Source organism: Blastocystis hominis (genome assembly GCF_000151665.1).
Source record: "Blastocystis hominis, Singapore isolate B (sub-type 7) whole genome shotgun sequence assembly, scaffold_3".
Lineage (NCBI taxonomy): Eukaryota > Bigyra > Opalinata > Blastocystidae > Blastocystis > Blastocystis hominis.
This window is the reverse complement of record NW_013171838.1, coordinates 1,274,027-1,284,916: the sequence shown is the minus strand read 5'-3', so window position 1 is coordinate 1,284,916 and position 10,890 is coordinate 1,274,027. Positions and strand designations below refer to the sequence as shown.

At 51.9% G+C, this 10,890-nt stretch overlaps 6 protein-coding genes; 4 read left to right on the top strand and 2 right to left on the bottom strand.

Annotated features, from left to right (window-relative positions):
* Positions 1-138: 138 nt before the first annotated feature.
* GSBLH_T00003592001 (uncharacterized protein) lies at positions 139-462 on the top strand (the record flags this gene model as incomplete). The annotated part of the gene is made up of 1 exon (XM_013042361.1): positions 139-462. The coding sequence occupies one exon, from the start codon at positions 139-141 to the stop codon at positions 460-462; it is 324 nt and encodes a 107-aa protein (XP_012897815.1).
* A 602-nt stretch (positions 463-1,064) lies between these two features.
* GSBLH_T00003591001 (uncharacterized protein) lies at positions 1,065-1,640 on the top strand (the record flags this gene model as incomplete). Its single annotated transcript, XM_013042360.1, has 4 exons — positions 1,065-1,153; positions 1,186-1,269; positions 1,302-1,416; positions 1,449-1,640. The coding sequence occupies 4 exons, from the start codon at positions 1,065-1,067 to the stop codon at positions 1,638-1,640; spliced, it is 480 nt and encodes a 159-aa protein (XP_012897814.1).
* A 560-nt stretch (positions 1,641-2,200) lies between these two features.
* GSBLH_T00003590001 (uncharacterized protein) lies at positions 2,201-4,534 on the top strand (the record flags this gene model as incomplete). The annotated part of the gene is made up of 2 exons (XM_013042359.1): positions 2,201-2,968; positions 2,999-4,534. The coding sequence occupies 2 exons, from the start codon at positions 2,201-2,203 to the stop codon at positions 4,532-4,534; spliced, it is 2,304 nt and encodes a 767-aa protein (XP_012897813.1).
* A 305-nt stretch (positions 4,535-4,839) lies between these two features.
* GSBLH_T00003589001 (uncharacterized protein) lies at positions 4,840-6,613 on the top strand (the record flags this gene model as incomplete). The annotated part of the gene is made up of 5 exons (XM_013042358.1): positions 4,840-5,285; positions 5,315-5,663; positions 5,693-5,845; positions 5,877-6,061; positions 6,091-6,613. The coding sequence occupies 5 exons, from the start codon at positions 4,840-4,842 to the stop codon at positions 6,611-6,613; spliced, it is 1,656 nt and encodes a 551-aa protein (XP_012897812.1).
* Positions 6,614-7,913: 1,300 nt separating this feature from the next.
* On the bottom strand, positions 7,914-8,208 carry GSBLH_T00003588001 (uncharacterized protein). XM_013042357.1 has 2 exons: positions 8,114-8,208; positions 7,914-8,082 (listed from the first exon to the last, which is right to left on the bottom strand). Exons 1-2 carry the CDS (start codon positions 8,196-8,198, stop codon positions 7,928-7,930), a joined length of 240 nt encoding a protein of 79 aa, XP_012897811.1. The 5' UTR covers positions 8,199-8,208; the 3' UTR covers positions 7,914-7,927.
* Positions 8,209-8,403: 195 nt separating this feature from the next.
* Positions 8,404-9,434, bottom strand: GSBLH_T00006674001 (uncharacterized protein; the record flags this gene model as incomplete). Its single annotated transcript, XM_013042356.1, has 7 exons — positions 8,404-8,604; positions 8,641-8,745; positions 8,782-8,863; positions 8,943-9,043; positions 9,074-9,151; positions 9,184-9,285; positions 9,315-9,434. The coding sequence occupies 7 exons, from the start codon at positions 9,432-9,434 to the stop codon at positions 8,404-8,406; spliced, it is 789 nt and encodes a 262-aa protein (XP_012897810.1).
* Positions 9,435-10,890: the final 1,456 nt, after the last annotated feature.

Below are 10,890 nucleotides of genomic sequence, written 5' to 3'. Positions count from 1 at the left end.
CGGAAGTCTTTTTTTTTAATGCCTGGAGTCGGTAGAGTCCTATGGGTCCTTTTCTTTACCGACCTTTCAATCATGAAACTGTCATTCAGTTTCTTCGTAATCCAGAATTGTATTTGATAACAAGCCAATCAGTGTGAAATGAATTTGCAAAGATACTATGGAAAGCACAAGCCAATGTGTGCAATTTGCTCTCAAAAGGGGCTTCTATTATGCTGTGACTATTGCTCGCTTGCATACCACCCTGAGTGTCTGTCTCCTCCCCTCAAGTCGCAACCTCAAGATTTCTGGGCATGTCCTCGGTGTGAGTACCATGCCAAAAGTAGCTTCTCGATTCACTCTTTCCAGTTAGCTGCAAATACAACGGGTCCAAGTTCCATCGATCCGCCGATCACCTCGAAGCTCCGCGTTGGCTCTGCCTTTCAGTTGAAACAGACGCATTCTCGGTTTTTTCCGCGTTTCTAGCTCATTCTCAGAGGTGAAAATGGTCGAACCCGATTACACATCTTCACGAGCGGGTATCGAGGCGTGTATTCGCGTGCCGGAAAGTGGAACGCGCAGATTCAATACAACGGGAAGAAAGTGGTGAGTCCTAACGTTCTCAATGCATCGTAGTATCTCGGGAGCTATTCCAGCGAAGAAGAGGCGGCGCATGCTTATGATATCGCTGCAAAACGCTATCACGGAAGCAAAGCGATTCTGAACTTTCATACCGAGGATGGAGCGTCCTGTCGTAATCCCCTTCAGGTGAACAGCAAACCGACTTCGAGGCAGAATTCGATCGTTTCGACAGCGAGTGATCCTTGCGAATCGAATCGGGAGACCAGCGCTGTCTCGAGCCGAATTCAGAGTATTGACACAGAACTTCATGCTTGTAGATCCATTTGGAGGAGTAGCATGTAGGCTCGCCCATTATTTATGTGGATACCACCGAACGAAGAAATGTGTTAAGGTTAAACCGGGAACAGTACCAGCTTTTTTGTAGATCTCTGGAGTATTGATCGAGATCTCTGTGATTCTTTGCCTTTTTGTGTTGCTGTTTGTTGCTCTATTGTTTTTTTGATTCCATGCCCAAGACTCGTATGACTGCTCTCGACGTGAGAGCATGCGTGAACGAACTGAAAGGGATCGTTCTCGGAGCAAAACTGGCGAACGTGTATCTGTTTTGTTTGTTCTTTCCTACTGCAGATACGACGTCTCGAATAAAGTGTACATACTCAAGTTAATGAAGGGCGGAGCCCAATATAACCTTGTAATCGAAAGTGGTGTTCGGTTCGTCATGTTAGGATTTGTTTCCTCTCTAGGGTCCATCTCACCAAGTATTTGCGTGAGAAAAACCAATTCCCTAATACCTTTTCGCAGAAATTGAGAAAGCACATCCGAAATCGAAGGATTGAAGCTGTCCGTCAAATTGGCTTTGTAAACATGGGTGGAGGAGTTTATTGCTGTAGGACCGTGTGGTCGATTTAGTGTTTGGCAATGGCGAGACCACCTATCACGTAATCGTGGAGTTGTACTCCGGAGGCAACATTATTTTGACGAACTACGAATTTGAGGTGATGTTCCTGCTGCGTTCCTACACGTTGAACGATGGAACCCAGGTGGACGTCAAGCACCAATACAATTTCCATCCCAGTATTTGATTCTCCCTTCCGCGGATCTTTTTCTAGAACAGCACAGCCCCTTCGATGCCATCCAATCCCTCACCGTCTCCTCTCTCAAGGACTCCATCTCGGTTCTTCTCTCGCGTTGGAGCGAGTTAAAATCGAAGGAAAAACAGGCAAAATCCGTTCTGTGCGCCAATCATCTCATCGCTCTCCTCGGACCGCTTTTTGCCGCCAAATGTCTTCGCCTGGTCAACGTGGACCCCGCCTCCACCACCGAAAACGAGGCTTTTTTCGCCAACGAAACGGACCTCGCGCGATTACTCGCGGTTATCCAATCCGAAGCGCGGTCCCTCGAACAATCCATCGAATCCCCGCGGGGCTACATTCTCTGCGAGGGAGATCCGGTGCCGGCCACGGAAACGACTCCCGCGTACGAGCCATTCGTGGAATTCGGTCCGTTCGAAGTGCCGTTGGCGGGAGGCGAATCTTCGCGGGAGTTTTCTTCGTTCAACGAGTGCATCGACGCGTACTTCGTCAACGAGGAGAATCTTCGCGTTGCCGCCAAGCTGCAGAAGTGACCGTCCCGCGGTTCTGTGATGCGTAGATCGCGGGAGGCGATCAACAAGCGCGTGGAAACCATCTCGGCGAAGCAATCGGCGCGGATCCGCGCGCTGGAGTCGGAGATCGCGGCGTGTCGGCGGCGCATCCGCGCGCTGCAGAGCTACCCGACGGTGGTGAACACGGCGATCGTGGTGCTGAACCAGTATCTCAGCCAGGGCGTGCAGTGGAGCGTGCTGCAGGAGCAGGTCAAGCTGCTCAAGCAGCGTCCGTATAATGTGTTCCACCATATCAAGCAGCTTGATCTGGAACACAATCGTGTCAAACTGGAGTTTGACGATGACTTTGACGACGACGACGATGACGACGACGACGATGACAACTTGGAAGACGAAGATGACAACTTGGAAGACGACGATGACAACTTGGAAGGCGAAGCCAAGATGGCGGCAGCCTCGTCTCGCTCAGAATCACCGCACAAAATCAACGTGGACGTGGAGCTGAGTCTGAACTGCAACCAGAACATCTCCCTTCTCTTCTCTCAGAAGAAAGATCTCCAAGACAAGCTCGACAAGACCGTCCAGGCCGCGCAGGCCGCCGTCGCCGAGGCCTCCAAGCAGCGCCAGACCGAGCTGCGCGTCGCCGAGGCCGCCCACCCCGCGGAAATCGCGCGGCAGCGCGAGAAGCGGTGGTTCGAGAAGTTCGACTGGTGCGTCACCACCGACGGTTTCATCGTGCTGGCGGGCAAGTCCGGCGAGCAGAACGAGATCCTCGTGCGCCGCTACCTCCGTCCCGGCGACCTCTTCGTAGCGCTCCCCGCGGGACCTCACTCCTAGCTGCACGCCGACGTGCACGGCGCCGCCACCGTGGTGCTGCGCAACTACCGCGCCCCGGAATTGCCCGGCGAAGCGGCGCTGCTGCAAGCGGCGGCGTTCGCGCTGTGCCACTCCTCGGCGTGGGACGCGCAGCTGCTCTGCAAGGTCTACTGGGTGCCCGCCAGGCAGGTCAGCAAGACCGCGCCCTCCGGGGAGTATTTGCCCACCGGCTCCTTCATGATCCGCGGGAAAAAGAACTTTTTGGCGCCGTATCGCATGGAAATGGGGCTCACGGTTCTATTCGAAGTTCGCCCCGAGGACGTGCAGCGGCACTTCTATGACCGAAAACCGCGGGAAATGGAGGACGCGGACTGGGAGACGCTGGTGAAGCACGGAGTCCCGCGGGTGGACACGGCGGAATCCGCGAACGACCCGGAAGTGTTCGACGAGGACGCGGAGGATTACGTGATCGAGGTCATGGACAGCGTTTCGGCGCCGAAAACCGCGGGGAAGGCGGTGGTGCGTGGGCGTGTGGACGTGAAGAATTCGAAGAATTCGAAGAACGCGAAGAATTCGAAGAATTCGAAGAGCGAGGAGGCGAAGGGCGGGAAAAAGAGCCTGAAGGGAACCACGAAGAAATCGCGCGCGCTGGCGGAGGAGCAGGCGGAAATGGAGGCGTTAATCGCGGAACAGACCGAGGAACCGCGGAAGAAGGAGATGTCCCGCGGGGAAAAGAGGAAGATGAAGAAGATGAAGAAACACGCCGCGGTGGACGACGAGGAGCGAAGGTGGAAACGTGGAAACGGGGTAACAGGTAGATTGATGGACGTCCTCTATGGACACACGACCGTGGAAACGCTTCTCGCAGAGGATGCCAAGAAAACCGCGGAAAAGAAGAGTGGAAACGAAACTGCCATTCATCGTGGAAATCAAAATGAAACTCCCATTAATCATGAAAATGGAAATGAAACGCCCTCTCTCTTGAATGAAACGCCCGCTTCCACGGAGGCTGCGGCGATTCTGCAGGATTTGATGGGTCTTTCGCTCGCCGCGGAGCCGGCGGCCGCTCCCGCGCTTCGCTGCTTCACGTGCGGCAGCAGTGAGCACGACCAGCGAAACTGCCCGGAGAGTTGGCGGGTAATCGCGGGAATCGAGGGCGTTCTCGAGGACCAGCCCGAAACCGCCAAAGACGCCGACGAAACTGGAGAAACTGGAGAAACTGGGGAAACGGAGGAAGCAACGCGGGATACCGCGGATTTCCTGCTGAACTGGACGTTCCGCTCGGTGGAGGGAGATGGCATCCTGCATGCCGTTCCGATGTGTGCGCCGTATAGCGCGATCGTGGAGAGTCCGTATCGTGCGAAGCTGACACCCGGAAAAATGAAGAAGGGAGCGATGGCGAAGAGTGTTTTGGAGGGATGGATCAAGTCAGCGACGAATGAGATGGAGAAGAAGGCGTTAAAGCAGATTCCGATGCAAGACTTGATCAGCGTGATTATCAATAATTCGAGAGTCGCAGTGTCGGGTGCAAAGGGGAAGAAATGCAGTGTTTGTTGAAAACATATTATAGTTGAATTCTTATCGCTTGTAGTTGAGCCAAATGGAGAGTGCACAAACACCCGATGAAGACAGCATGGATTCCGCATTCCAAACGCCGTCCACCTCCGCATCCAGCTTGGATACGGAAAGTGATGATAGCTCGACTACATCGATCGATACCGTACTCTTAAACTTTATTATCGATGTAAAAACTGGATTTAGTGCCAACTTGTAGTTAATTCGCAACGACGCAATTAACCGGCTGCGCATGACGCCCGACATGGTTCAGAAATTAGAGCTCATTGAAAAAATCGCATCCAAATATGGTAATCATACAGGTGGGCAAAAACCTTTTAGGAATCCGCCGGGACAGTATCGCTGTTGGAGAAGGCAATGTGATCGACTATTTGGAGCACTATGCCAGTTCCGATGAGCAAGTGGATAGAATCATCGAGCGAAACTACTCGTCCATGCAAAATCTTCGAGCTCACATTCTCCACGAAGAAGAGCTAGTCGATCCCTCCGAGTCAGTCTCTTTCATAGCTGATTCGGATGATGTCTCGGCTATTGACTTTAATGTTGAGGTTGATCACGAGAAAACTCCACACCACAATTCGACTCACTATGAGATCACACCAATTCCACCCAAACCCATCCAATTACCCACCTTCAGCGATTCCATCTCCATTCTTTCCCAAACCGAATCTCCTCCTCCCATTCTTCTCCCGCCTTCCCCGCCTCATTTCACCCCCAATTCCCCCTCCGACGAGTTCCCATCCCCGCGGTTCTCTCCTCTAGAGTCCTCTCCCAAGCCTCCACATCAGATTCCGCCGTGACATCCGATCCGCTCTGCGAATTCGCTTCGAACCCCGAATCCATCGCGCGTTTCACTCGCCTCATCGGCCACGAAGACGTTTTCCCCGCGGTCTTCGACTCCAATAACCGCGGGGTGGACTTCTATTTCCTCCCAGTTTACTACACGCCGCAATTGTGCGGATTCGCACCGGATTCCGCGCTGAAAATCGCCCCGAATTCGGTCATCGCGGATCGGTACCTAATTCTGCGGGAATTGGGACAGGCCACTTTTTCGATCACCGTGGAGTGCATCGACATGCGAGCCGCGGGAAACGAGCATTTGTGTCTGAAGGTGGGTTTCGCGGGGAGGAATGAGTCCAGATCATCAAAAAAAGGGACTATTTTTTCGACCAATCACTCGACGAAATTCGCATTTTGCGCTATTTGAACAATTTGCCGCGCAGCGAAGCCGCGCATTTGCTTCGCCTCCACGACTACTTCTACAACAAACAGCACTTGTTCATCGTCACCGAAGTGGTTTCCACGTTTCCACTTTTCCTTCTAGCTGCTCCAGAACAATCTCTACGAGTTCAGCTGCCTGGCGCGGTCGTTCCCGCGGAAATACTTCACTCTCCCGCGGGTACGCCGCATTCTGCAGCAGGTTTTGGAGGCGTTACAATTCATCCACGCGCACAACGTCGTGCACTGCGACCTCAAGCCGGAGAACATTCTCCTCTGCGACATTCCCGCGTAAATCTCGCGGCCAATCTGCTTCGTAGCGCGCAGGTCAAACTGGTCGACTTCGGCGGCGCCAATTTCATCCGGAGCATTCGCGATGTCGGCACACACCCCTACATCCAATCGCGAAGCTACCGCGCGCCCGAAATCATCCTCAAAATCGCCTTCGACGAGCGCATCGATCTCTGGTCGCTCGGGTGCATCGCTGCCGAGCTCCTCACCGGCGAGTTGCTCTTCGATAATTCCAGCGTTGCCGCGCTGCTCACCTCCGCCTCCGCCATTTTGGGACCGATTCCCGCGTATTTGCTCCGCGTCGCGGGGCTGGAAACCATCCGGCAGGGCGGACGGACCTTCGTGAAGATGGAGAAGGGGCTCTGGGAGCTGGAGCCGCCGCGGCGCGATCTGCGGAGCGTGCTGCAGACGGGGGATTTGGATTTTGTGGACTTCGTGTGGGGATTGCTGCAATGGGATCCGATGGAGCGGATGACGGCGAGCCAGGCGCTGAAGCATCCGTTTATTGCGAAGGAGAGGGAGTGCGAGTTGTTTGAGTGGGAGGGAGAGTAGAGGAGGATGTGGAAAAATGGTATTAAAGAGACAAAGGGGAGTGTTTTTTGTAATTGAAATGGATTGAATCGATGCGATGGATGTTTGTTGGAAAAGCAATGAATGAATGAATGGGAGAGGGGGATGTGTGTTTTGTGGGAGATCAAATCAAAATCGAGCAAGGGAGTTGTGGGATGGCGGATGGCGGTGTGTTTTTCTATTGGTGTGAAGATCATAACATAGAATTTCGATTTTAGCATTTTCACTCATTCATTCATAAACCATCCCTCCATCCCTCCATTCATTCAATTCATTCATTCATTCATTCACTTCTGTTTCGAATAAACAACATCATACACTATATCTAAAAAGCTCTTCTTTCAGACTCAAAAACTCCTATTCCTCACTCCTTTCATCCTTCATTACATCATACAACTCTGCTCCCAATCGCGCGTACACCGACTTCGCTCCATGATATCGAACGGCATTATCCACCATTAACTTCATGTCCTGTTCCAAATCATCCACAGAGTGATAGAGCCCTTGCCTCAATTTTATCTACTCATTAAAACAATCCAAGTCGTCTCGATCCCCACCTTCATGTCTGTAAGACTAATAGGATGCGGAATTACCTTCAAATAATCCAGCAAATTGTATTTCCGAAGGTAATCCTCCGATAAAATCTACAGAGAGAACGCAATCTGGAGAGATGATACGGGACGGAAGGGATTGTCGCCTTTGCATTCTTCCCACGATTTGTCGTACAAAATGTTGAGAATCTTGCGAAGCTTGACTTGAATCTAGTCAAGAGTTGGCGATATTAGATACGGAATTAAGGGGTTTTTCTTGATGACGCAGACGGGGACGCTTTAAACTTATCCATTGCTTAATGCCGTCAATCAGGTGTTTATCTTTCATCTATTTGTAAGCGAAAAGATTAAACGCATACGCAGAAGGGAGTGACACGACTCACTTTACTTGGATTGCCATGAATTGTGCTAATACCTTGAATTTGCTTTTCGCTAAGAGGAAGGATCTGCACATCCTTGGGGTTTTCTTTTGAAATATCGAATAGTCCTATACGATTGTTTTCCGCCACATTCGCTACCATATAAAGGTTTACCACCTGTCGAGAATTTTCTACATTCATCGTCGCTCCTACTATATCCAGGAAATAGAAAGGAGTATGATGGTTCGGTCTATGCTAGAAACGACTATGAACGTGCTACAATCTTTGGGTAACGTGCTTCGATTCCTTGCAGACCGAAGCGAGCCAAAAAATTATCCTCCATAAACAAAATAGTGTTCCAACAAACATCACAAACACTTTTCTTATTAGCACACCTGTTTCTGCAGAGCAATGAAGATAGCCCAGATCCAGCTCCAGATGTATCCAATACCAAAACAGCCAACAATCAGCTGGGCAATACCGCAAATAATAACATTCGAATCCTTTCCATCAATAATACCTCCCACAATGGTTCCGGTACCTATATATCACTTATGATTGCAACACCATACCAGAAATGAAAATATTCAAAATCACACACACAATACGCATGGCATCGTCCTTCACTTTGGGAATTCGGAAAAAAGAGCTACCCATGGTTGTCCAAGATTATCGAATTAAAGTTTGCAAAAACACTGGCTAGGGCGGGTGGAACATCAACAGCCAATCAAATGAAGATTCCAAATTTTCGGCATCGGCTAATTAAATTAACGGCTTTGTTTGATTCAACACATTTAAAGTAGTGGGCTTGCTGCAAGGGCAGCGAGATATGAATCGCTTGACTTGAACAAACAAAAGCTCCCTAATTAACCCGATTAAACACAAGCGTTTTTGATCTTGTAGTGCACTCTTCACAGAACCATTTCTCCTGCCCTTCACTGCCATCTGCGAGGCTTCCAGTCGGTTCACTCGACGGTTGACCATTCAAGCAGCTCTTATGAAATCCCTTGTTGCAACAATTGCAGAACTTGAAGTCCGAGTCATTCCCAGTGTTCCCGCATATCTACGAAAACCATCAAATTTCGATTCGCTTTCGTACTTTACAAACCGCTTCCTTCTGCTGCTCTGACTCCTTTATCGTGTGAAACCGGAGAGCGCAGTCCTCTTCCACCAATCGAATTCGTTTCGGTTTATGAAACGCCGCCTACGAGAATCAAATCAATTTTCGTGTTTCTTTTACTTCCGCGACGACATCGGCGCGACATCGCAGCACCCAGAACCAGTCCATCAGCACAATGTTCCACACACTCCCCTTCTCGCCTCTACTCCATAAATCCCCCCGATTTCTGCCACTCCAATAAATGGCGATGCGACAGCGGGTCGAATGCCACAATTTCGCACGTTTTCCACTGCAAATCGACGAACAAATCGACCCACAATCCAATCAGGCGATTCCCGCGGGAATACGAACAACAATTGCACACAAATCCCGCGGCTTCGCTCTGCCGCTCAATTTTTGCCGCCAAACCTACCGTGTTGGTCACGTCGGAATATGGATTTCCGCAGAACAAACAAACCGCGGGAGTTTCGGAGGTTTCATTGAGGAGTTTCTTTCGGTCAGAATTCCAAAAATCGGGGCTACTTCGGTCGCCCAATCCATCAACTCGGGATTTGCCGCGGGGAAGTCTTGGATTTTGGTGGGAATCGATTCGTAGAAGACGTGAATCGCGGTTTTCAGCACATTCTGGGTGGCAAAATTCCCGCCAATTTTACGTTTTGTCGCAAAATCGCGTCGAATTCTGGAATTTGGGTTTCGAGGAGTTTCATCCACTGGTCTTCGGTATCGAATTCTCCCGCCCTTCCGCGCTGCAGCACGTGATTCGCGCCGCTCATTTCTACGATCGACGATTCCCGCGGGACTCACCGAAAAACTGCGACAAAAAAATCCACATCGCGTGGGCTCGCAACAACCGCAGACGATTCCCTGGTTTCTCCGGTTTCTCCGATTCCCCAGTTTCTCCAGTTTCTTCAGGTTCCGCGGGGAAAAGCTGCAGGAAAAGGGGTTCTTGCTGGATTCCCGCGGTTCGGGGCGTTCGGAAAAGTCGGTCCTCGAGGCGGATCCGCGGTTCTAGAATCAGAGAAACGTGGAACCCCGACCGTCGGCGAAGAGTTTGGCGAAGAAACGCTCGATGGCGTGGAAACTGCGGTCGCAGTCGCTTCGCCGCGCCAAAATTCCCTCGAATTTCGCCAGCGCGTGGGCCAGGGAGGGAGACTCCCCCGCGGGGAACGCCTCGGTGCGTTGGGCGGGAGCGGGAATGAAAGCGGGAAGCGGGGCCTGGAGCGTTTGGAGGGAATGGAAGGAAATCACGCGGACTTCGCCCGGCTCAAAACCGCGGAACTTCCACCGCGGGGAATTTGGTGGGGAGGGCTGGGTTTCTCCGTTTCCACTATTCATGATTGGGCTTCCACGATTCTCTAATTCTTCATTTCCCCGATTCTCTGTTTCCATGTTTCCACTATTTATCTCCGGGTTTCCACGATTCTCCAATTCTTCATTTCCATGATTCTCTGTTTCCATGTTTCCACCATTCATCTCCATGTTTCCACGATTCTCTATTTCCATGTTTCCACGATTCTCCCCTTCCTGGGCACCCCCTTGGGTTTCCCCTTCCTGGTTTCCACCATTTATCTCCGGGTTTCCACGATTCTCCCCTTCTTGGTTTCCCCCTGGTTTCCCCGTTTCCCCGTCGTTCGCGGCATTCTCGACCCCATTCCCGCGGTTCCCCTGCACGCGCATGGCGGCGTCCCGGGCGCGCTGAATACCCGCTCCGCTGACGAAGAGTTCCGCGGGGATCCTTCCAAGATAGCGGATAAAGGGATCGTTCTCGACGGACTGGCCCTCGGCGCGGATGAATTCCTGCAGACGCGTGACGTTGATGTAAACCTGGCGGCCGGAGCGCGCGCCGTGCTTCGTGGTGATGAGCATGTCGTCCTTCTCCACCTGCATCTTCCGCAGCGCCGACCGCGTGATGGACCGCGACGAACTCGACCGGCTGTCCGACTCGCTCGCCCCCAGTTCCCCCGATTCCACGTCGCTTTCCTCCACGAACTCCTCGCTCTCGCTCTCCGTTCCCGCGGGAATCGCGCGAGGACGCGCCTTGGTCGTCCCCGCGGGACGTTTCTTGGGCGGAGAATCGCGGGGAATGACTATAAATCGCGGGAATGGAAAAAGAAAAGGACAGGAAGTGAGCTCTGCATTTACCGCGGTTATCACAGGAGCCACGACGGCCATTCCCGCCTTCTGTAACGCCCATTTTTGGAGGTACCACGCGTCCAGGAAAACCGCTAC

Bases quoted from the DNA above. Each gene is read 5' to 3' on its own strand.
- GSBLH_T00003588001 (XM_013042357.1), bottom strand. From the start codon at position 8,198: ATGGGTAGCTCTTTTTTCCGAATTCCCAAAGTGAAGGACGATGCCATG. The intron at 8,083-8,113 runs GTATGGTGTTGC...AGTGATATATAG, and splicing joins TTTGAATATTTTCATTTCTG to GTACCGGAACCATTGTGGGA.